Genomic DNA, 27,629 nt, shown 5'->3' on the forward strand with positions numbered 1-27,629 from the left:
GATGATGATATTGTTGTTACTACTATTACTATTATTATTATTATTATTATTATGTACTGGAATACGATTCATTGAATGTCACACATGATGTATTTTTTATAGTGATCTGCTGCAAATAACACTCGTGGAAGCCGACTCATTGATAAGAAGTTATGTAAGAGCACTACAGTCATTTGGGGTAACTTTGTACTACTTCTATCAGATTTTTATACTTATCTAAAATAGCATCTTTTGAAATTGATGTTTAAAAGTAAATTATTTACAAAAAAACTACTTATTTTATGGGTTGAGATATAGTAAAGATCAAAAATCTTATTTTAAATAGATGAAATTTGACATTTAATGCTGGTACAAAGTTCCATGGCTAAATGGGGAAACTTTATACCACATAAAACATGTGACCATTAAATTCCGAGATTGTGTCTGCTGTGGGCGAAGGGATCACGTGATTGACACATGTGGGCAGCAGTGACACTAGACGACCTTGAAAAGACGTGACACAAAGTTTCAAAGCACTATCTTCATTCATACGTGTGTTACACAAGGTTTTATTAGCATCCTTGCATTTGCAAAATCATGACAGTCTCGAAACTGGAGCAAAGAGCCAACATAAAATTCTTTGGGAAATCAGCAATCAAAATCCATGTAATGTTGAAGCAAGTCTATGGGAATGATGCAGTGAGTCAGACAAGATATTTTGAGTGGCATTCACGTTTCAGAAATGGCAGAGCATCGCTAGAGGACGATGAGTAAAGAAGAGAGGATAAGCATTATTTACAATAATTGTAAATTATATACTTACAATATAAAGTTGAAAATTATTCATAAACCAACTATTATAAACAAAATGCAATATTTAACCACATGGAGCCTTAAATATACTTTAGGGACTGTATATAATGGATAGAAAACAAAGCATAGAGACCATAGGTTATGAAGATGGCCTCAGTCCAAAGATATCACACTTGGGAAATGTGAAATTAAATCTTCTAGTAAAGTTGGGAACTGGTACAAAGTTACCCCAAATGATTGCATTGCACATAAAAGATAGTCAGGAAAAGTATGGAAAGTTTCTTCCTGTATTTTAAAATCACGGACTCAAAATGATTTCATTTGTTTCAATACAAAACACAATATTAAGAGAATAGCTTATCGAAAGTTACACAAGTATCATGAACAGAAGACTACCAAATAATGAACAGAATTCGTACACAGGTATGCATCATGATTCAATCTGCTGGAGCCCACAACTTGGCCAGCAGAAAAGAGGAGAAAATTTACAAAAATGAACTACTGAAGTATGATATGTCGCAGAATGGGATTCGATATTTTTTTGTGGATGAAAGGACATTTGAGTATTACGAATGATATAGCAAAAGTCAAAAGAAATTTATTCCCTCCTCATTAAAGTATCTCTAATCTTATAACTGTAAAGCTGATAAGGAAACTCTCTGTAGAAATGGGAATGGGATGCAACATAATTTGTGCAATTATGGTTATGCCAAGGACATCATATAGCTGCTGACTGTTGCGTCAAGAAGAAAGAAAGCCTGAAGCATCAACTATGCTTGTGGCCTCTTCCTTAATTTTTTTTTTTTCAGAGGCTCGGGAGTTTTGCCAATATATTACATATTTGCATGTTGCATGAATTTATCTTCGTTATTAATAATAATCATCACAGAACCTGTTGTTAAATATTTTGAATGACACCACTGCTTACAATACAACGGTTAATAGACAATAACATTTGCTGGCGTATTTAATTTATAAAAGCTTATTTTATGTTGTGCAAAATATGTATGACTATTCATCAGACAAGCTATAGATTATCATTAGAGGGCGAATCTATGTGTAGTTAGAAAACAAAACAGGTTAGACACAACACAGTCCATGCATACTAACCTTGAGGGACAACGCCACAGATCCGCCCTCTAGTTATCACAGACAGTAATCACTAGACATTTGAGGACTAATGAAATTCAGCATAGTTTTCTTTTAGTCTTTTAAAGACATGACTTAAGTTAATCTTACAGCCAGAACTGGAATTTATAATTTCATTATGTTAAAATTCATCACAGTTCTTTAATCAGTGGAAAGTCATTATTATTTAAAAGTACATCTAAATGGCCTATTATGCAAACAAAGACTAGCCTAACTGAGAAAAATAAAAAATTGATGTAAGTTGCATATTAAGTTATGTACATGAATTCATGGTATTTTACTGAATGTGTCACAATTTGACAAAACTAGTCTCTTCAGTATCCGAATCATCAGCATCACAATTTCCATCACTTTTAACTTCAGCTTTCCTCTGATTTTTCAATTCATCTGATTTACAGTCCTCAGTATCACATGAACTAGCAACCCTTTGCTTATTACTGGAGCATCGAATGCATTCTTCAGACAAAGATTTTTCCAAATCTTCTACAACACCCTTCTTTCCATTGAGTTCACTTGACAATGATCTTGTTTTCCTGAAACTCAGTTCTTCTTTGCGACTTTTACGAGGCTGTATCTGAAGAGATCCTTCCATAACAGGAGTCATTTCATTACGCTGTTGGAAAAGTATAGTCACAATTATTGCTTTGGATACAGAAGTAATATTTTTGAAATAACGTGTATATTTGTGAGAATCTTCCACCACCTCAGCTTCTATTAACTATCATACCTAAGCAAAAGGCTAATAAGACGAAGACCATGGTCATAGGAAGAAAAATAAAGAAAGTAAACTTGCGAATTCTAAATGAGGCAGTAGAGCAAGTAGATAGCTATGGCCAAGGAAGATTTTAGTAGAAAAAGGAGCAGTTTCTGTGGACCTCTGAAAAAAAAACCTAAGTAGGGAACAATTCTCACACATATTCACATTATTCACAAATTAATAATAGAAAATGTTCTTAATGTTTAGTTCAAGCTTATCATCTATGCTACACACTTACCTCTTTATGACAACACCTTGATAATGATTCACCACAACAGCCAGGAACATGTAACACAGCTTCGGTTTCATGTACAGAACTTATATTTTTATTATCCTGCAAATGTAATTGAATTTCTTCAACAGTTGTTCTATGAGCTATAGTAGTATTGCCACTTGACAATAATCGTTGCATTCCACGTATGTTCATAACAACTAAATCCGTATCAGAAGAGTCTGCAGCCTGCATCAGACTATGCAGTGATGTAGTATTTAAGGCCTGAGGTGTCTGAGGTTGTTCTAGCTGTTGAACTCGTTGTGTTTCCTAAAAAAAGAGAAAGAAAGTTTCAGATTAACTCTCACAAATGTGTTACGAAACATCATTATTATATTACGGACTTAAAACTGTGCATTTAATGCAAAAGTTAATCTGTTACAAGAATGTACTTTTAAAGTAATGGAGTGTAAGAATCATAAAGCAAACTTCCAAAAAAAGACTAGCTTTCCAATAAACATTTGTAATCTGGCCTTCAACATTAAATTTTTCTGAAACTATTTCAGATTAAGAGTAGTTCATTTGCTGCTCAATTCAAATTACAAGATGTTATTCAGGATGATGATGATGATATAATTGTAATACAGTAGAACTTCAATAATCTGAACTAAACGAAAGTGGGGATAGTTCGGATTATCAAATATATGGAATTACACTATTTGAACTACACAAACATTGGACACTATTATAAAACAATATACAGTAAAATGGCTGTCGAAATCAATGTACTGTAGTTACTCGAAAATAAAACCCCCATTTTTTACTAGATTTTTGTGTTTAAATTTGGTAGGGTATTATGTTCACATCGGGTCTTAAAATTGAGAATATACAAAATATGAAAATGCAATTTCAGGACTTGAAGAGTTCCTTTCTTTGCAGTTCGAATTTTTTCTTTCTGATTTCTCCAGAATCTAATCATGTTTGGTTGCACTGAGAATTCACGAGTCTCAGCCTGCACTCCATTTTTCTCGGCAAATTCAAGAACATCCCACTTAAATGAAACCATATAACTTTTCTGGGAATTCATTTTCTTATGAAGTACCTGAATGGCACAAGGCACTTGAAAGGACTATGCCACTCAAGCCCAAGACTACCGGTAGTTACTGATTTTATGAGCTGTAATACTGAAAGGCATGATCAGGTAGAAAGGATAAACGGAACAGCCAGCTTCCACACTTCTACTATCTCATTGTTTTCACTAAAAGTTAATGAAAGTGGGTGACAACGATTTCCTGAAAAACTTACAGTTTCTGTCTCACTTAGAATTCTATTACCAGTATTTTCTTATATTTTCATACAGAATATTTTTATAAAACAATACTTTAAAAAATTAGGAGGGTCTTATAATCAATGGGATCTTATTTTCGAGTCAATAAGGTATTAAGTAAAATAATCAAACAAATAGTTAAAGCATAAGAACAGTAAAAACAAAATAAATGATCACATAGTAATATAGTTAATATAACCACTTTCATGCATTAAAACTAGTCTAGTTCTGATGATGGCTGACATAAGCTGAAATCAGTCAACTAGGTAACTGCAACTTAGTTTATTTTAACACATGAAAGTGGTTATATTAACTATATTACTAAGTGAATGATAATACTGTTGCTCCAAGTAGTGTCGGCCCGATTTCTCCTTTTTCTGTGCTTTGTGATATTGTAAGTACATTTGAATGTGCGTTTGGATTATCAGATATTGGGATTCGAATTATGGAAGTTCTACTGTAGTTGAATAGTAGATGGTATTCATTAAAAGTGGTGAATGAAACAAGCCCATCCACACTTAGCCCACTGATATGAGCCGAATGAGCTACCTTCAAATTTTGACAAGGAATGACAGGGACAAGAAATAGCCAACAAGCCATTATTGTTTGGAGAACTATATCAGGAACAGGGTTCTTTTACATGCCATATATCTATGATACGGAACCCCAGCACCAGGATTTTATTATTCTTAAAAATCTATTGCCTTTGGTTTGGTTACAACCCACGAACCTCGGCTGCAATGATACTGGGGGAATTCATATTTGATCCAGACTTAATTTACTTGTAAACATTAACACATAGAAAATTCAACCCTGATTAATTTTCAAAATACAGTACAACCTCAATTATCTGTTCTAATGGAAGGGACATTGTGAACGGTTAATGGATAATATATATTATGAATTTTTATGGACTTAAATCTTTGTTTAGATGCCAAAAAGTAAAAGTAATTATTATGTGTACAAGTTCCACAAATGATTCTAACCATGCTTACATGTCTAAGTATGGTCTCCATCTCCTTGATGGTTATTTCGCCTATTTCTTATACAGGCAACCTGTCTGTTCCTTTCATGTCTCTGCAAATGTGCATTGTGAGCAATGCACTAATGGAAAGGACAGTATATTATTATTAGGATTTATTATTGCTATGAAACAATCTTAACAGTTTAGTTATTGAAATGCTTAGTTTTCGATTTCTAATAACTGCTGAAAGAGTTATTTGTTAGAAAAAAGATTCTGAGAAAGAATAAGACTTACCTCCAACTAGTGGCAGTGTAGGCGAATGAGCACCTTCAGAAAAAGCTACAGGTTTCCTCCGAAATCAGAATAAACTGCGTAATGAAACATATGATTTAAATACCTGCTGTATAGCAGTTATCCTCTCTCTCGATCTTCCACCAGATAACTCCATGCCTCCTAGATAGTATGGTAGTTTCAGTGACCCACCGCAGACCGCAAATATGATACATATTATCAGAAAGAATGATAAGAACAATACAATGTAATTTGCTCCAAATGGAAGATTTCCTGAAACATAAAATCGAATTAGTTAATAAAAATTCAAAGCTTCTACAAAGATCTGTTAAGGTGTTTAACAATTTACATTATTCCTTTTCATGTTATTAGATCATTCATCATTAATGGCTTAATCCCTAAACCTTTGCAACAATTTGAGATAAAGGTCCATGTACTTCTGTCATATGAGATAAAAAAGTAAAGCTAGGATACATTTTTAAACTCGACACTATGTTGTATTTTTTAACCACAGGGAAAGATGGATGATGGCAACTGATAGTATTTCACTCAGGACTTGTCAAGAAATTAAATCTTAGTATACAGAATATAACTATGTTGCAGTTTACATAGTGCTATGTATATATTCGAATAAAAACTGTGAGGAAAGAAAAATGCTAAATAATGGGAATAAGGTGCTTGGGAAAATATTTGGGACTAAGAGGGATGAAGCTACAGGAGAATGGAGAAAGTCACACAACACAGAACTGCGCGCATTGTATTCTTCACATTAAATCCAGACGTTTGAGATTGGCAGGGATGTAGCATGTATGGGTAAATCCAGAAATGCATATAGAATGTTAGTTGGGAGACCTAAGGGGAAAAAGACTTTTGGAGAGGTCAAGACGTAGATGGGAGGATATTAAAATGGATTTGAGGGAGGCGGGATATGATGCTAGGGACTGGATTAATCTTGCTCGGGATAGGGGCCAATGGCAGTCTTATGTGAGGGTGGCAATGAATCTCCAGGTTCCGTAAAAGCCATTTGTAAGTAAGTAAGAAAAGAAAAATATACAAATATAAGCAGACATATTTCCTGGAATGCCAGGACACTCTCTCACAGTGTATAAAAGGATTGCAATTTCAATGAACTACAATATGCTAGGAAGCAAGCTGAATAAAATTCATTAAGCATATGGAGAATTCATCAAGTATAGACTACTATCATCAAATAAACTTCTACGAGACTTGAATAATTTTGAAACAATTATTACCATATCGTACTTTAAAGTAAAAATGAAAGGACTTCTTACAGCTAAAATGTGTCTCTCTGTTTTGAAATTCCATAGAAGATAAAAAGACAAACATTTTTTTTTTTAATTTGGAAAAACTTAACATGTTGGTGGAAAATTTGATATCTTTGATATCCATTGATACAGACATTCTACCCTACGACTCTTAACTGCTATGTAATTAATCCTTTTTTAAATCTTTGGTAGGTATTAACTGAAAAAAAAAATAGAGTAACAGATCCTCTGCGATGTACCTTAAAAATAAATTGTATCTTACCAAGTATACTCCTCGAGAAATTCGAAATAGCATTTCCAATCATTGTACTTGGATGAAGAAAGAAGCTTGCAGTCATTTCTGACAAAACAAGAGCCGGTGTAATCTCCAAGATTGGATCTATCATTACAGTTTCGTAATATTTCTGACAGTCATCAGACTGTATAGAAAATTTCGAACTAAAGAGTCTTGAAATAGCTTCCATCCATGTTAATTCTGCAGGTGGCCGGCATTCTGCAGGCACTTCTGGATTCTTTTTCATCATAGCAAATTGTTTAACCTCTGCTTGCTGAAATCACATACATAATTAAGGTATTATCAAATTAGAAAAACTGAAGAAATCAATAATTAATAGTTAAGATATTAACTTCAAGAGCATGAACAAAATACGACAGATAATTTCACCAACTTCAAAGAAAATTATTTAATTATAACTACAGTATTTTACAAAGTGACAAGATACATAAATACTTGTAACATTATATCGTCACGTGAATGCAAGAACTAGGTAACTCGAAATTTGCGTTTTTTAGTTACCTCTTTTATAGCATAGCAAAAATCGCACAAAAGTAATGCAAGAACTAGGTAACTGATCGAACGATACTAGCGACATCTATTTTCCAATATAACAAATAGGTACAAGAAAACGAGACTTTTCCTTAGTGCAATAAATAAGTAAATAGGCAATGTCACAAAATATGAAAAATCAAGTTAACTAGTTCTTGCATTCAGGCGACGATATATACAGGCATGCCAGAAATGAGACACTGAATGTGCAGTGTATGTGCAGATTGCGTCAATTTAACAATATAGCAAAAATTTGTGTACATTTCACCTTATAGGAAAATAATAACATGTAAAACATATTGATTACATTTGATATGAAAAAATGCATTTTAATTTGTTCATTTTATTAAGTGATCATCAACCATGACTTTACCTTATACATCCGACAGTATGTAATTGAGAAGCTTATTATAAATGATGACACCAAGAATAACATTAGAACTCTGATCAAACTGTGACCAGTCAGTATCTTCCATATGATGAATGCTGGCAAACCACCCAGCACAACAGCCAACAACATCTGAAAATTAACAAAAAAAAATATATATATGTATATGTAATATATTTACAACTTAGTAAGAAATGGCTTTTAAGGAACCTGGAGGTTCATTGCCACTCTCACATAAACCCGCCGTCAGTCCCTATCCTGAGCAAGATTAATCAAGTCCCTACCATCATATCCCACCTCGCTCAAATCTATTTTAATATTATCCTCCCATCTATGCCATGGCCTCCCCAAAGGTCTTTTCCCCTCAGTCTTCCAACAAACACACTATATGCATTTCTAGATTCACCTATACGTGCTACATGCCCTGCCCATCTCAATGGCTGGAAAAATATATATTACAATTTCATTCAACATATATAACTCTGTTCAAATTGTATTTATAACTGGAAAATTCAACATGTTAAACTAGAAACTAGGCAATCTATAAGATTACTCTTCCCAGCACTTTCTCAGAGCATCAAAATGTTACAACAGACTGGGTCACATTGTAGGAATTTGAGTGCGTATATCTCAAGTTATTTTATTAAATAATGTGTATAACACAGACAGATAAAACAGCGTTAATAATGGCTTTCTCACTGGTAGGTATGCTGAAAATATATATATTTCCTTTAAAATCTCGAAATTTATTTGTTACAGTACCATACTGAAATATTCTCATTATAATTGAAAATGATAAGTAATTTATTCTCAGTGTTTGATACATTAACAAGCATAATAAATTTGTCATTAAACTGAATTAGTACTATATTAGGATTATTTATTATTCAAATAAAATTCTGATTAATTCCATCACGACATTATATTTTATGAAATAAGTTATGCAATTTTGTACGAAATGTTACAGTCTTCATTAGCACAATTTAAAAAAATATATTATGGCCAAAATCTTAAACCAGCCGCTTATCACTGCTGAGCTTTCTTATGTTGGCCTCATTAAGTTTCAACAAAGAAATTTGTAATTCCGAATTCTGAGCAGCCATAGTATGAACTCAAAATTATTATGTAGGCCTATATTGTTGCTGAACATTCAGACACATTTATTTCTATTCCCATGCATTAAACCTTTATCCAACATAATTTTATTATCTGTTTTTCTATAAATTTTATTCAATTACTGTTCTAGAGGTTAATTTTTGTATGATGTAAAGTTGTTGTTGTTTTCTAATGCCAGGCATTTGACAATAAAGTCATTTGACCTCTTGCACTCCAATATTTTTCAAAGATATTATCATGGCCAGTCACTGAAGCACAGATTGTATGATGTAAAGTAATTATGCTTTAAAAATGAATATGTTTAGAATTTACATATTGTGTGACAGCTTATAAATGATATGAATCCATTTTAAAATAAAGTTGTAATCCATAACAGAGACTACTCTAACAGAAGAAGAAAATAGATTCCTTAAGCGAAGACCTTAAGTTACATTCACGATCAAACAAAAATTATAGGAGCAATGACGTGAATATATCTGCATACTTATTTATTATTTCTGAGTTACAATAAGGCATACATAAAGTTGACTGAAGAAAATTATGGAAGATAGAGAAGTATAAATTACTAACCAACTTAATAAATTCAATTAAGACATTCTACAGAGAAACGAAAATAAAAATTACCAGTATATTAAAAGGAGAGAAAAAAAAAGGATCAGAGCTCAACAATTCAGGCATTGACATGGGACAGAGTGTAAGTCAGAAAAAATCGATTTTTCGTTTTGTCATGGAAAAAATAGCAAGCGCTCATGCCAATGGCGTAGAAACAGTGACAGGTCAGTAGATGTACTCGATTCGTAATTCCAAGCATGAGCTTTTTTAATCTCTCTCTGTAGGTGTGGTGCTTTTCTGTCTGAGGCATATTGCTACTACAGCAGTAAGAGAGAATGTACAGCACATACAATGTTGCAGACTATGACAGATCGCAAGCGAGATTGCAATACAGATTTTAATGATAAATAGAAGGTTCAGTTTTTAAATATTGAACATGGCGGTGAAGTACAGTGTTTGATTTCAAACAAGACATCACAGATGCAACTACCATTTAAAGGGACACTGTGGTGAAATAATGCTGAAAAATTAAGAAAATCAACTTTTTTGTTTTTATGATCATAATTTTACCTCTGACTGAGAATCTGGCTGATATGTACATCTGTTATCAGCAGTACATCTCGCTTGACGACATGTGTCAGAGGAAGAACAATTGTTTGTATGCATCTGAAGTCTGAAAGGAACTGCCATCCTACCCCATTATCTCATGGCCTAGTTGCCTCATAAGTGGTACCATGTTGGATACTTATGAGGTTCAGACCTGTCTTCAGACAGGTGACTAAACAACAATTATATTTGAGACTGTTTTAAATGATCTAACCATATAATCAAGTGTGGCCAAACATACAATGCGTGAGTTGAGAGATTTTTTTTTTTTTCTTTTTAATGCTGTTTTCTCGACTTTAAAATTTTAAGCAGTTTATTGTATAAAAAAGCTCCTTGCACAACAGTTATTGTCACAGAGGTCAATTAAATGTGAATAAATAAATTTAATTAGCATTTGTATGAAATATTAATATTAAGTTCCTTCGGGGAATATTCATATTGCACTTAGATTAAATATGCTCTAATGGCAAATTCATAAAGTTAAAAAATTTGTCTCTCTCTATTTAGACTGAGCTCGAAAAGCTAATTAATTTTTATTCCCATAACTATTTTCAAGATTTTGAGCAAATATGAACTGAAAACTTTGATGCAAACATCCCTATTAGCGACATCAATATAAAACATATTTAAACAAATATAATTTCAGCATTATTAGCCCTAATGGTACCAAATTTTGTACAGATGCTGGTATTGTAGATCTGTTTAAATTTCACAGATTTTGTATGAAAATGTGGAAGTTTTAAAAATTATACATACGTGTCCCCTTAAAAATTATTATTGACCCCAAAAATTACAGTGACTCTTCGACAGCATAATTTAATGAATTTGTTTTTCCACGTTATGTGTTCTGAGTTTTCTTAGGGTAATTTGTGAGCTGCACCAAAGTTATGGCATAAGAGAATTAATTTTAAACCTAGTGTATATAAAAAGAAAGTTTATTTTCATTGTAAACATAAATGGTTTACAAGCAATTAACTTTTTCTCTTTCTCTCTCCTTTGCAATTTCTTTATATGTACATGTATATTAAATAATTATTACATAACCAGAAATATAGTAACTCAAGTTATTGTAATAATTACTGCCTTTATTCGATGTATGTGCATGTACATCCCTGATGTCTCTGTTGGGACGCTATGTAGTGCATATGCTCGTGATCAAGATCGAGCTCTCTACTGTGATTGCGAGCTAATATTGTCATCCCTGCTCTAGGCTGACTGATCACCTTAGGGCTGGTTTGTGGGCATGCAGCCACAAATAATTTAAATGTATTTATATGGAGTGAGATTCTCAATAAAGATCCCCATTATGCAAAAATATCGTTTAATTTTTGTAATAGGTGCTTCATTTATAAAGTAAAAAATAGTTTTCATTTATACTTTTAACACAGTCTACTATATACAGTCACGAAGCTTGAGTTTTGAGGGTGCTAGAAACAATAGACTGTGCCGGTACTATTTTGCATTGCCTGTAATGCGGCGATATTAGCGATCCTAGTGGTGAGCAACTATCTAATGTTTGCATATTTACTACGTATTGAGCTTTGTGACTGTATATACTAGACTGTGCTTTTAATATATTCGGAATTCGTACAATTTATTCCTTGTACTGATTATTTAATACTCCATAGACATAGGCTAATAGCAGAAAATATCCAACAAATGCAAAAGACAAAATAAGGCATTTAGTCTTAAAATAAGCAATGAAAGCTAAAAAAGGCAAAATAAAAACTTGCCCTACCATGCCAAAATGTGCGGAAACATGTTTTTCTCTATTGAACTCTTCTGTATATCTACTCAATTAAAAGAAAATAATAATAAATTTTGCCGAACTTCTGGGCTCTACTAATAAATGAGTTAAATGGCTGTATTAATAGACAGTTTGAGAAAAATATGACTAAAGACACTAGACTTAAAATACATAATATTGTTTCAAAGCCCACAATGAGATATCCGAGTGAAACATGGATATTAAGATCTAAAGAAAAGACCAGGTTAGAAACAGTCAAATGAGATATCTCGGCCTCATGATTGGAGTGAGAAGGATATATTGGATCAGAAATGAGACATACGAACACAAAAGAAAAGAAGAAGAAACCTTTTCAAATTTCCACAGCAAACCCTCCTGCATATACCAACTAGAATGTGAGATGTTCGTTTGATCATGAAAAATTGACGTCATGTAGATATGTAAGTTGTCATAATGGCTATGCACTATTAATTTCTAGATATTTCACTACAACAGATCTTTGGTTTGTTTTCGTTTTCTGCCACAGAGAAATAAATACATAACATGATGCTATGCCTATAAAAAGAGTTGCTATTTTTAGAAGAATAAAATAAGAGTGATTAACTTTGATTTACTCAGTACAAAGCATGCATGATGGGTACACTAATGCCACACTTAATGAATGTAAATGAAGCAAGAAAGATAAGTTTATTTCACAATATCACACAAAAAATATCTGTTCTGTTCCTGCAAGTAGAAAATATATATCCGTAACTTTCACCTTTGTATAGTGAGGCAGCAAGTGCACAGATGAAATAGATTTACAAAACAAATGAAATTTATTTGTTTGTCATAAACACATCAGCCACCATAATATCTGTAAGTTAAACATTGATCCAGCAAATAATTGCATATAGCTTAATTGTAACAGCTGATCTTTGGACTTGATGGAGGTGTTTACAAGAAGGTCTTAAGTATCTCACATAATAAAAAATTTAAACAAATTATTTAAGTACGTAGACCTCTCTTGCAATCACTATAGGGTATTTTGTTATCTTTACTATATTTTGAATAAACGATTTCTTGTCTTTTTATGGAAATGTAGTGAGAGATGTATTGGTACTTGCTCCTTTCCCCACTAATCATAAAACCCACAAGGATTTAGTTAAATTGAACAAAAGCACTGTTCATAGTGGGGGATTTTTTTGGGTTTTGCATCTTGTTATTAGATGCAATAACATAACATTTTGAAACTCCATATTAGCTCCATCATCAGGTACAGTGAAACCTGTTCAAATCGGAACCTGAATAATCCAGAATCCTGTCTAGTTCGGAACAATTTATTGGTCCCGGCGAAATTTGTATGTATTATGTGTAATTTTTCCCGAATAAAATGGAAACTATCCAACGCGGAAAAGGAAACTGTCTGCTACTGTTCAAAACGGAAACAATATTTTGGACACACACTATATTTTGTAACTATATTTTGAAACATCGTGTAATTTCAAGGAATATAAGAAATATGTAGGTCACTAAGATAAAAACAAGTTTTCTTTGCAAAATTCTAGAGGGTACGAGGGTGTGTTGGCCTGTCGGTCATAAATTTTATTACCCTGTTGACTAGGCAGACGAGTCCCTTCAAAGATTTTCAATGCTTCACACCCGTATACTGTCTTAGCTAAACAGAGTGCAAGTGTAGTGATTTCCAGGTAAAAAAAAAGTTGCATAAATGTGGCATTAACATTAAGTGATGAAGTAAAAGTTATGGAGATAAAGGAAAATTAGAAACAAAGTCTATGTGAAATAATATTGAAGTACAGTTGTGGAAAACTCAGGTGTGACACTTAAAAAATAAAGATCATAATGAGTGAGTGGTGTGCGGCCAATATTGGTGACACAAAAGGAACTGTTTATGTTCAAATAAATGAACTGTTGTGAGAGTGGGTTCTTCATGACCTTTCAAAGAACAAGCCAATTTCTGGATCTGTTCTGCAAACCAAGCTATTGAACTGGGAAAGAAATGAAATAAACCAGAATTCCAGGCTTCTAATTAGATGGCTCCTAGTCTAATTAATTAATAATGTGCAGTGATATGCAGTACCGTATTAGAGTATAGTTTTAGATATTAAATATAATAAGTTTAATAAACTTTAGTAATGTTTAATGACTAATGAGTGAGTTACGATAATATTTATACAGAAAATGAGATTTTAATCAAGATGATTCACCAATGTAATAAGCGACAGAAAGCTGATTTATTGTGATGAGTGTTAAATGGAATATTTTGTACTTCTTGCAGTTTGGGACATGCCATTTTGTTTTTCATGTATATGAATGACAAAATATTCCATTTTAATGTCACATCTGAATAATACGGAAACCTGTCCACAACGGAAAAAAAATTAGGACCATGTCAATTCCGTCTTGAACAGGTTTCACTGTATAACAAGGAAAGGGGAAACTACCTGATTCATATGTTAACTGAAAAAAGTTCTTGATATTAAATTCAATAGGTTGTTCTTTCTTTTCTTTCCACAAATATACAGTTAACACTTATCTCAGAAATATTGTATATGTCTTCATTTATGATATAGTGCAAAAACCTAAAAATTTCACAAAATAGCAGCTGTACATATATATTGTTAAAATGTGTATATTATGAGTCGTGGACAAAACTAATATGTAATCAATTAAAATAATGAATTGTAAAAATATCTGTATCTAAAATCTAAATACATCTCACCTCTCTCGATTGTAAGAAATTAATTGCTTTTGACCATGGAATATACTCGTCAATGTAAGCACTAAACTTCGCTGATAAGAGTACGGAAGATAAAATGCCATCCAGCTCTTGAAGTGTAATTTCATTACTGCCTTTGCTGAACTGCTGCAAAACTTGTAGCTGATCCACATCGACTGTTATATGAAGATTTGTTTCTAAATTCTCTGGCATATCTTCATTTAATCCAGCTGCTCTGAGAAGAATATTCACAAATCTTCTCATAAAAAGTTTACTTTGTTCACATTCTCGCAATTTGGGAACTTTTACAGGCTTTGGCGTTGTTTCTGTCGCACTATTCATATTATCATTAATTGATCTACAAGATGAAGCTGCTACAGAAGTATATTTTAATGAATCCAAATGTTTTGTACAGTCTTCCAATGTTTCCATGCATTGATTCAAATCTTCAAATAGTGCATTTTTTTCTTCAATTAATGTATCATCAGTCTGTTGAGCAGCATTCCTGAAAAATAAACATTACTAATTAATGATGACAAGTAATTTAAATAACATTGAAGTAAATTATTTGTATAAACTTATATAAAGAAAATAAAATATGACAATTTTTTAAGAAACATTTTCTTAAATCGCTAATACAGTCCAAGTAAAGCAAAAAGCTAGCAAATATTTCAATTCACAAATTCAAAACATGTATTTGACATAATGAGCAAATGGCAGGTCTTGGTATAAAATCTGTTCAGATGTTCCTAGTCCTCATCATGCCATAACTAAAGACACTAGTATTGGTGTCAATTTCAAGCTTAATTTGGTTATTTGCTCAATGGGACCTGTGTTATACCAATTTTACAGAGTGATTTCCTGGGAAAGAGATACAATCTGTGTTAGTGATAATGAGGATTATGTGAAGTGTCAGAATGATGAAAAGAAATCATCTGCATTCGTGATTCCCAATATTTATTCTTACTTTTGACTCATTTTTTTTAATATTTATTTGGAAAAAATCAATTACAGTATTTGCTGGCATATATGATGTACCGGTACCTCTCTTTTTCTTTTTTTGTACACATTTTATTACCAAATATTATAATGAATTTACAATATTGCAACTATGAAGTAATGCGTAGGTCAATTCGATCAAAGACCTAATCTAACTAGGAAAAAACACCTTTCAATCTTCTTTGTCAAAATCCAGAAATTCATTTCCAGAGCCACTTGAAAAAAACTCTTCTATATCAGAATCTGAATCCCCGTACAACAAATTGTCCTCTGTACCATTCAGTGCATTACTAATGCCACAATTCTTATATAATTTAACCAATGTCTCAGTTTTTACAGACTCCCATGAAGCTTTGATCCATTCACAAACTCAGTATTGGCGTATTAAGATGCACCCTGTTTTTCAGACCCCATTTTCAAAGAAAAAAGTGCGTCTTGTATGCCAGCAAATAAGATATTCAGAAACTTTAGCAAGAAAATAGCCTGATAATATAAAGTAGGCCTGAGTTGCCTAGAATCAAACTGCACTTTCTCCAAATTATGAAATATGAAATTAAGGCACAGTCTAGTATATACAGTCACAAAGCTTAAGTTGTGAGGGTACTAGGAACAAAAGACTGTGCAGGTACTATTTCGCATTGTCTGTGATGAGGCGATAGTAGCGACCCTAGTGGTTAGCAACTATCCGTGGATGCATATTTACTATGTATTGAGCTTCGTGACTGTATATACTAGACTGTGATTAAGGTGTTTCAGTGCAGAATTTAGCAAGGAATGTGATAAACTGCTTGTCTGAAGTCAAACTGCACTTTATCTGCCTTAACTTTAGTAGTAAAATCATCTTTTGGAGTCTAACTGCATTAGTTTTCCATTTTTCCTGAAAAATCAGATTTTTTTTATAAAGAGTAGTTTGATTCCAGGCAACTCAATTGCTTTAGATAGATTATAATCCTTTCAATGCATTACCAGCTATACAGTGAGTTCTTGGATGAAAAAGCTGCTGCTTTCACTAAAAAAATCAGACTCATTACAGGCCATGGAGCCCACAGGATAGTGAGAGATTAAGGATCCCACCTGTACTGACAATCAGCATTAATGCCAGTAGTGATGTCAGTCCTATGTGTTCGCTGCCTTTACCCTCAAAGAAACTAACCTGGGACCTCATTTATATTAGAGTATGAATAAACCCTAAAGTCGTAGTGTAGTCAGGGGAATTAGACAGAAGGGGAAAATTCTTAAAATTTCGAATTTTAATCCAATTTTCAATTAACTGCTTCTATGCATACTGTCAATATCTTTGTCATTTCTAAGGGCTTTAATAGATCATGATGCTTACTTCAAATAATTGAACAAATGCACAGCCTTGCTAGGTTACTGTTCAGCTTGTATTTTGCTTATTTGCTTATTACACTCTTTGCCATTATCATAGACATATAAGGATGTAATAGGTTGTACTGCTCTATCTAATAGGTCATTCAGTTAGTCAAACATAAGATATTCGTGCCATAAAACTATATATACATTATTTCTTTACAGTATTGATATCCTGTAATTTCTAAGGGCTTATTGTTAGTTGTAGAATGTTCTGAAGGCTTACATGAAACTTAATTCTTAAACCATTTTAATACTCTGTTCATAATGGTTAAAATTTTATGACGTCATTCAGTTACAAACAATAGTTAATCTAATTCACTTCAAGTATTACAATAGCTGTCAGAAGTTACATATGAGGTATCATAAAATGTTAAACCTGTATATAAGTACGAAGTCTTGGGATCACAGATACATCCTACTTTGATATCCTGTTTCATTTATCAACAGAATATTCTTCCTGTGTAATGTCTAAGCTTAAAATGACATGAATCTGAATTGCACAGTTTTCTAATGTATGACACATCTAGTTAGGTCAAAATTTAGAGCTTATGGTGTTTGCCAATTAAATACTTTACCTTTTTGTTCAACATGTATACTTAATTTTGGAAATCTGTGTATCATGTAATCTTGGCAAGGAGGAAAAACATAAAACTTTTATAAAAACTTAAAACTTTAAGTGTTGAAAAGGTATATACCATTTTAATTTTTTTTTTTTTTTTTTTTAAGAATTTTAACACTTTTAAAGTTTTATAAAAATTTAATTTTTGTAACGAGTGTTAAAGTGAATATCAAGAGGAATGAAAAAAAAAAAAAGAATTTGTTTACAAAATGCCCCACTAAGCTGAGAGCTACAGAGTTTGTGAGAGGAAGGAATGTGGTAAGGAAAACATTAAGTGCCATCCATGCTCTAACAGTGAATCAAAACATACATGCTATTAACTGTTTGGAAAAAAAATTGAATGCATCCTAACAATTATTGACTGTTAGCGACAAATCTGCTCTGCCACTGTTGAACTGATTAGTGGTATGTAGTGATCACGAGACCTCAAGCCAAGTTTTTATCTCTTCTGTAGCTTGGATTGGTATGTAACTTCTTGTCCCACTTCATCTCCTGCTAGCAAACACTCCCAAGCTCCCAACAGTAGCTAGTTCTAATTTTGTAACATATAGCCTACAAATACAAAAAACCGCCACGGTGGTCTAGTGGCTACAGTGCTGGACTTATAATCCTGTGGATCTGGGTTCGTCCTCAGTTTACCCCAATTTATAACTTGTGTTGGGCAAGCCCATAGTCTAGGTATAGTAGGATTTTTCAAAGGATCTCCAGTCGGTCTCTTTTATTGCTAGAAGAACTTAGCCGCACAGTCCACCCCAGTCATTACAGGACACATGCGGAAATTTCTAGGCGAGCAGTTGTCACATTTTACATTGACTTCGCCACGTGGGTATGAAACAATCTGATATTTATTTCTATACAACAAATTGTACTTTCAATCAATCACGAATTAATGAATGATAATTTTGAGTTACTGTGTGTATGAAGATCCGTTATACATTAGAACCATTCTACGGTCAACTTCTTCAAATTAATATATTTTCACACTTATATCAATAATAATAATAATAATAATAATAATAATAATAATAATAATAAAAAGTAACACCGAAAGAAGATAATGTCAATTTGTATTTCGTGTCTAAATCCGCAGCGAAACCTGAAGTGGTATATAATAAAATGTGACAGTGTTTTGCTTCTTTTACTTCTATTCGCCGTCACTCTCTCCTAAATCTCTCTTGGTTACTGACCCTGTCGTGCTTCATGAAATTTTCTACCATTTTAATTGCACGTTGAACACAGGAGGACCAATTATGGGGACCGATTGTTGCAGCTCCATCATGCAAAAGTTAACACACTAGACTCAAATTGGGGTAATATTGTTTTTCCTAATATAAGACTTCAGTTGGTGCCAGATCATTTCCAAAGGATTTATAATGCAGTGGTACGGACGAAGTCGTAACACTTCGTGTCCATATGAGGCTGCGAGCTCCTCCACTGCATATTTCTTACTAATATTGACTGATTTGATTTCCTGCAACATAACTGTCTTGATGGGTATGGGATTGGGCACGGTAATATTAGACTATTGCACCTCATAAAGTTAATTATGCCTTTAACATTGCTGTTCATCTATCATTGCCATCTTGGAGTTGTAAAAAAACTAAGTAAGTAATTTACAATATACTCCACAAAATAATTGTAATAATAATAATAATAATAATAATAATAATAATAATAATAATAATAATAATAATAATAATAATAATGATGATGATGATAATAATAATATTATAGAAGACTTTCAAACAGTGAACAAAAACACTTATGAATTGTTTGAACATGTTAAGAAAGACTGCAGTTAGTTTTAGCATTCAGGGGAGAATTGGCAACATTTATGTTTGCCTCAAAGTGGAAACAGAGATTACCCCATCCCCCAAGTGGACAGAAAAGGTTGGGGACAGTCTTGTTTCAAAAAGCAACCGTTCAGCATGTGGTAGCCTCTGTCTTTAACTGGGGATGCATAGAACGATCTTACTATAACACAGGGGTTTCTCAGAGAACTCCAGTTCCCTTGTGACATCCCAACAAATCTCCATAATCATCTCATCTCATTGTGGGTGTAGACCAGCCTCCTATGGCATGATTGTCGATAAATTGGGCTACATAACTAGCTTCACATAAGCCAAGTACCCGGCATTAGTTAATAAAAAGTGTAATTGGTTCAATGCCTAGGCACTTGACAATGAAGTCATTCGCCATCTTGCAATCCAGTATGATGTCATCGTCTTGTAGCAATAGTGTGAATCTTTTGTGTTCCATGTTCATCTTTTCATTTGTCTCACATAATACACAGGCGGACGTACGGGAAATTCCTATCCTGTGCAGGTGGCTTGTCAAACAATCATGACCTGTTATCAATCTGAACATTGCAACAGCAAATTTATGTGGCTCTTGGGAGGTTACCTCAGGGTTAATTTCCCAAATTTTAACTTATGTTCCATCCGAATTTTGTTGTTTTTGGACAGATCTGAATTTACTTTTGATTAGTTGTTTCACAGAATATATGCAGTATTATCGTTATTAAATATGGTTTAACAAATATAAACTGAATACAATGAATCCCAGTATAGATAAGTTCGAGTATGTGTAAAAATATGCAAGGCTCCCTAAAATAGCCTACAGGTGTGTATTTTGTTATCTTGCAAAATGTCTATCAATATACGAAATTCTCTGACTGAAATTTATACCTTCATGCCACAGACTGTGCACATACAGAGGGGCTACATTAAGACCATACCTCACTACTAGAGTTTAAATACAATTTAAATTAGAGTTGTAGGTTCAAAGAGTTTCTGGGATATTATTTGAAAATTAATATACATAATTTTGTATGCTGGCATATTGAAAATATGGAATTTTTAGACTTGATTCACGAGTGTTTTAAGCACATCATTGATTTTACATGCCAGATGGCAAATAGCTGTTATTGAAAGTTTGAATACAAATTAACAGTTTGGTCCTTCTTGAAATACTCTATTTTACTAAAAATAAATTTTGATTATATTTATGTTGCAATGGAATTTTTCAATTCACTAAATAATTCATTTCTCGTATTACATTGGGTTCAGTTATCGATAAGTCATACTGTGCTGAGTGATATATGTATACAACAATGCCATTTATAATAATTTCTTTTATTGCTAGAATAAAGATAATTTACATATCGTTTATATAATATATATATCACTCTAGCACCCCCAGAAAGAGTACATACTGCACTCGTGCTCAACATTATACATTTTGCATATGCCATGTTATTTTTTATTTATTTATTTTTTACATACAAGACATTACACACCCCTTCCTATCCTTCATGCCCATGGTATCAAATTTGGTATCAAATTTGCAGTAGGCTTTTCGTTTACCGCCCCAGAGCGAGGAATTGTACAAAATAGTGTTACAACATGCGATCTGCACAGTGCTTTCCTACTCCTGACTCGCTGTTTTTACATCACCACTGACAGTTAGTACGATACTACTGAATTTGCACTGCAGTGCATAGATGTGCATAGGACTTTCATAGCGTGTATGATTTGCCATGACTGGTGTAAACCATAACACAAGAAATATAAATAAGTCTCACAAAAGTGACACATGCTTTACTTCCACATACGTTTTATACATTTCACATTTATTTTCTTGGGCTATTGTTCAAAAGGCATATGATACTTAAATGAAATCCTTGGTTATTCTCTGTAATCCCATTTATAAATTGTACAGTTTAAGTAGGTATATGTAATTAATTTTTCACAAGGAGTGTCGGCCTCCATAAGCCACATTCTCAGAGACATACATAGAAGGGGTTTCATACCTGATTAGCCATTCATATGAAAACATATAAAAAAAAAAGAAGCAAAATAAGCTTATTTAATTATTTGCGATTTGCAATAGTAATTTAATCATATTCTGTCAACTGAATGTTTTTATGTAGGCCTATACATTTAATATTTACTCAAGTCTGATTAGCAGTAGATATACCTAATACTGTATTACCTACATAAACTAGGTATAATATATGATGATTTCATTTTCTTACATTCAAGCTCATACATAGCACAATTACGACATATTTTTATTATGTACATCTTACGAAACTCGAATCTGTTGTGTAAATTCATTCTGTTCTACGTGATTGTAAAATATTATCTTGCATGGTTATTAATAGAGTCCCGGATGTAAGCTAATCTAGTCACGTTTTACAGTAAATAATATCGTAGCGTATAACAGTGAAAATGTATGTAAAGATAGTTCTGGTTATACACGTCATTGTCTGAAATACGTCCTTGATTCCTGTATTTAAGAGACAAAGAAAGTTGGTGCCTCTTGATTCATATATTACAGGGTTATCTACGATTCAGAATTCAGTGCAAATATTTCATCTAGGATATGCTAGTTAGTTTATATCTATGAATGTGAGTCCTCATTCCTGGAGCAGCAACAAGATTAAGCATTCCTGAAAACAAGGTTCTTGTGAAAATATGTAGCTCAAGAGCAAAAAATCAAAGATAGCCTACAATGAAAAATCTTACACAATTATTATTAGCTTCATTCCTTGTATTCTTGTGATAATTAGGACTGCAATGATTAAATAATTAGAGTATGCCACAAGGTGTAGGAACCAAAAATGCGTAATATGTTTGGTCGGAAAATGCCAATGGAAAAAATCATTGAGTAGACTCAAAACAAGAGAGGAGATGGAAGAACAGGCTCACCATTAACTTAGACGTGAAGGGTGGTGGAGGTGGACTGCAAGGCCAGCCATAGAAATTGCGGGCTCACCACAAACATTTGTTGGGGCCCTCTCTACTAGGCAATATTTTAATTAATGTTGAAATCCTGTAATTTAATTACAGTACTAAAACATTCATCCTCTTCCTAAAAAGAATCTAAAAATTGAGCCAAGCCCCCACTCGAGTGGTGTCCATCCCCAATATGGGTGGCCCTGTGGATTGTAAGATTCTGCAGTGGGCGGATTTGCCAATTTATTTGCTGTTCATACAAAATTTACTTAGACTGTACCACTTAACTTCATCATCATCATCATCATCATCATCATCATCATCATCATGTAGCTTCCAAGGAGTTGGGCCACAGATTGCCTATTTCAGTCTCTTCAGTTGTCTTCCAGGGTTAACTTATATATATATATATATATATATATATATATATATATATATATATATAAATTATTTCTCATTACATTAGGTATAAAGAAAAATAATGTGACGTAAAAATCGATTTTGTGACTTTCACAGAAATAGACGTTTCAATGTTCCTAATATTGTAAAGTTTTGGTATGCTGTCTGTTTGTCCGTTTATCTGTCTATCCATTTGTCTGTACAGAACAGTTTTCCATAAACTATACGACAGATTTTGCTCATAATCAAGATCTGATATTCAAGATCTGTAATTCAATTAATCGAGAACGGTAAAAAAAAATAGATACGTAAATGATAAAAATGGAAACTTGTTACAACTCAGCTCCAGCTGATAAGATAAGATAAAATGATAAATTAAATGATATAGGCATAGGCATAACATCTCCATAAACCTCTGCATCGGAGAAATTAATTATTACTTATTTAGTTATATGGACCCCAAATCAAAACCTCTTCAGACGAAACTTTTAGGGCTTAAAGGTATCTGTACACTAATTCCATTTGAAAATAAACGTAACCCTAGCCATTACCGAAATAAAATAGAAAATTAATTATTACTTACAGAATTATGCTTTGAATTTAAAACTTTTCGAAACAAAAAATGTGTAGTCTAAATATATCTACACGAATTACTTTGCGAAATTAACGTAATATTTGCAGTTTTACATAGTCTAAACTAAGCAAAATAAAAATACCTCATTTTTCTGTAAAGACTTTGCTTTTCTGTAGACGAATTGCAAATGTATACTAACAATCACTGTTTTCCTAACAATTATAATCTAAAAACTGTGTAGGACCATTCGGAATAAAATTGGTCTTCTGTAACAGAGTTAACTCCTTTTCACATGTCACCAGTCATATAGTTGCAGGTGAATATCCATTAATAATAATCTATTGTTCCCTTAAATGATTTGACTTCACAGTAGGCCTAACTATTACACTGCTTGACAATTAAGTACCGGTAGACAAGCATATTTGAAATACTAATACCTTTAACACATCTATCATTTTGTAGGCCTGGGTGGCGCAGTAGGTTTAGTGCTCGCCTTCTGTGCCCGAGGTTGCGTGTTCGATCCCGACCTAGGTCGATGGCATTTAAGTGTGCATAAATTCGATAGGCTCATGGCATGTAAAAGAACTCCTGTGGGACAGAATTCGGCATACTGGCGACGCTGATATAACTTCAGCAGTTGCGAGCGTCGTTAAATAAAACATAATTTTAAAAAATACCTATCATTTTGACGTTCGAGATACAAAAGAGAAAAATTATTCCACTTTGACATGAAACATTTATTCTAATGTCACACATGGTATCATGGAAACAAGTGGTGTTCCACGTAGTATGTCTCACTGCTTCTCTATTTAATATTTTCCACAAAATAGTTATGGAAATATCGGGTATACGGATTATGTAGGCCTATAAACATAAATATGAAATAAAATAAAACTATAGTGTTAGAGAAATTACATAGCCTATTAGTATTAAGTTATGTTTTATTACTTCAATTGGCATTCTCTGATATGTAGCTACGTACATCAGACAGTACACCTCACTTGATGATATGTGTCAGAGGAAAAACAATTGTTTGTATACATCTGAAATCTGATTAGTGTAATAGCAGCAATGTATGCAATAGAGGGGCAAAGGAACTGGCCACCCTACCGCATTCTCCCCTAGCTTGGTTGCCTCATGAGTGATGTCATATTAATGTCACTTATGAGGCTCAAACCTGTCTTCAGACAGTTGACTAAGCAACAACTTTAATTCATTACAGTAGACTGACTATAGCTGTTTCACACAATCATAGAATTTTCTTAAATCTCTTGTCAATTTTTAAGTAGGCCTATCTATTTTCGCAAATATGATAGTAGCATTAGAATTGATTTGTGAATTGTAATTTTATGTGAATTTATATAAAATTAATCATATAGGCCTACATTTACTACAATCATGTAATTCATAAATTATCGGTAACTCAGATGTATACTTCTTGTTACTGTAAAAACGCATAATTGGTATGAAATGAAGAAAATGAAAACTTAAATCTCATTATTTGAATGCACAGTAAACGATTTAATTGTTTGTGTATTCTTTTGCATGACAGTTCACGAAAATAAACTATAAACGAGAATGTCATGTGTAGTCATGTTAAACAACCGAATTTTTGCAAATTGCATGTATAGGCCTACAGAGTTCATGACACTATTTTTCTTTTACTTCTTATAGCAAGATCCCATTTTGATACAATCATCAGCGTCATAAAACCCGAACTCAACCAAAGATGTCGCCCCCCCCCCCCCACTCCGAATGTTGCAGACCATATTTAAATGAAAATCTCTTCTCCCTTAGTTTGCTATCTTTCCATATTTTCTGTTCTTCAGTTACTTCCCGAATTCTTCAATAAATTACTTTCAATGTCTTTTGTAAATTGTATCCAAAATGGTCATAGTAACTTATTCATTAAAATATTATTTCTAATGCTTCATCTCCAACATTATATTTTTTTTAACAATCTCCAAACCGCACTTTTTGTTGGATCAATGATATTGAAAGGTTTCATTTTCAGATTTTTCCTTTCGGTTTCCAGATTCTGAATTTTATCTCCTCTTGTGATCCCTTCTATTGCTAAAATATGTCAATTTGATACTACAATTTTATCATAAGAAAACTTCAAGAAAAAATTTTAAGAATAATTAACCTACATTTAGGCTATAGGCCTAGCCTATGTTGTGACCATCAAGAAGCTGCATGTCATAGAAATCTTATGTGATGATTTTATTTTGAGTTAGATTTGAAATCAATCAATCAATCTTCTTAATGTATCCAGCTGTTTCCTGACAACATAAAATCTACTGTAGTCTATTCAGTTGTTGTTTTAGTAAAATAAAATAGTTAGATTTGAAGAACATTACAATTCTACCACCTTTTAGATGGGATTAACTTAATGAGAATTTTGTACAAGTCTTCGAAACAACATATAGGCCTAACAAAAATATTTCTCTAACTTAATTATATTCCTTCACTAAAAAAAATGAATACAACTCACTATTCATTTGCTTCTACAAGAGATTGCTATAAAATTATTATGCTGATTCTGTCTGGGAGTATATAGGCCTATATTTGTGATATTTAAATGTGCAGTAAGTTATTCGCAAACAAATATGTTGTAGTAACTTTTAATCAACTTTCTGATATTAAGCTTATTTATAGTCAAGTACAAAGTCCATCACCATGAAATTACAAACATTTGGTTTAAATAAACACAAACATACTCTCGATGTCATCTTCTGTAAGCAATTAGGGTAACTTTCAGAAAGCTTAATAATTTCATCCATGAGCTCCTTCTCTAGACAAATTTAAAAGGGCAGTATATAATTACCCTACCTTATCGTTATTCATTGGGAAGTAACTAGTTGTAACAATATATAATACCACTGAATAAATTTTATTTTTTATCTGGATAGCATTTTATAGGCTACAAGACATTCTTTAAATTTCTCTCACTTAACCACTCATTCCCTAATTAATTTTATGTTTAATGAATTGGATACACCACATGCGAAAGAGTTAACATACGAACTAGGCCTACAACCTGTTTTCAACGACAGTCCATATAACGTTACCGTGGTCTAGGTGTTTAAGAACTAGCTTATAACGTAGAAGGGTGTCGGGTTCAATTTCCAGCGTTTGCGTGAAAATTATTAGCAACGGTACCTATTGGAATTTATATTATAAATAAATAAATGACTTTTAACTTGTAAACTGAATCTTCAACCAATTACTTCATATTCAAATAACTTCCGTTAAGAAATAAATTTGTGAGGCGTAGACTGTCTTAATATGACATGCAAAATTGTACTGAATTGCCGAAGTTGGACAAGAAAGGCCATCCCCTTCTTTAGGAATAATTTGCTACTGATGCAACGTTTCGTTACATAAACTGAAGTATTATTATCATCATAGCCAATGTATAGGCCTATTTCTTACATACTTACACACAACGTTACAGGAGTAATTAGCAAGGGACTGCCGGTCTTTTACAAGATATGTGACAAGACAGTGAGTTAGTTCAGGGGATATCTAAGTAACGTGAGGTCGAGAAATATTTTAAAAGATTTCAATGATTTAAAATCCTCGGGCTCAAGTCACTTAGATATCCCCTCAACTAACCCACTAACCTTGTAAAAGGCCGGCGGTCCCTTACTAATTACCCATTGGTTTAGTCAAAATTCCACAGTGAACTCCAAATATGATTTGAATGGTTTCTGTACTAACCTGGACTTTTTTAACATTGTTTTTGTACTGCGGTCATAATTCAACATATCAAAAGGATCAACCCAATCTTCTTCATGGTAATTGGAATTTCCAGTAACAGCCGTTGACTTTAAAAACATCAACATCGCCGCGACGAACAGTGAAGAATATATCATTTTTATTTTTAGTAAATTGCACTTTGAAGAGACAATAACGGGTTGATATGTTTTATATTGTTAAGAGTTATAAAAACGCTAGTAGTGTATTCCGATTTTTAATATACTAGCCGGATGTCACACATACGAATTAGTAGTGCATTACATTTCTCGGTTTGTTACTGTTTAACCTAGCACTGCTAAGGTGAAAACAGAACTCCTACAACACCTGCTTTGTGCTTTACATCATCTGGTTTATGTCAACAAATATTTCAATCACGTGTTTCCGGCGGAAAGTAATAACTTAATTTTAGTTTCTAGGCAGTAATAAAATAAA

At 32.9% G+C, this 27,629-nt stretch overlaps 1 protein-coding gene across 1 annotated transcript; it reads right to left on the bottom strand.

The window, feature by feature from the left end:
- Positions 1–1,571: 1,571 nt before the first annotated feature.
- LOC138694684 (chloride channel CLIC-like protein 1) lies at positions 1,572–27,525 on the bottom strand. Its single transcript, XM_069818666.1, has 7 exons — positions 27,159–27,525; positions 14,735–15,236; positions 7,977–8,123; positions 7,040–7,325; positions 5,598–5,764; positions 2,937–3,239; positions 1,572–2,554 (listed from the first exon to the last, which is right to left on the bottom strand). Exons 1-7 carry the CDS (start codon positions 27,311–27,313, stop codon positions 2,231–2,233), a joined length of 1,884 nt encoding a protein of 627 aa, XP_069674767.1. The 5' UTR covers positions 27,314–27,525; the 3' UTR covers positions 1,572–2,230.
- Positions 27,526–27,629: the final 104 nt, after the last annotated feature.

The sequence above is a fragment of the Periplaneta americana genome, chromosome 2 (genome assembly GCF_040183065.1).
Source record: "Periplaneta americana isolate PAMFEO1 chromosome 2, P.americana_PAMFEO1_priV1, whole genome shotgun sequence".
Classification (NCBI taxonomy): Eukaryota; Metazoa; Arthropoda; class Insecta; order Blattodea; family Blattidae; genus Periplaneta; species Periplaneta americana.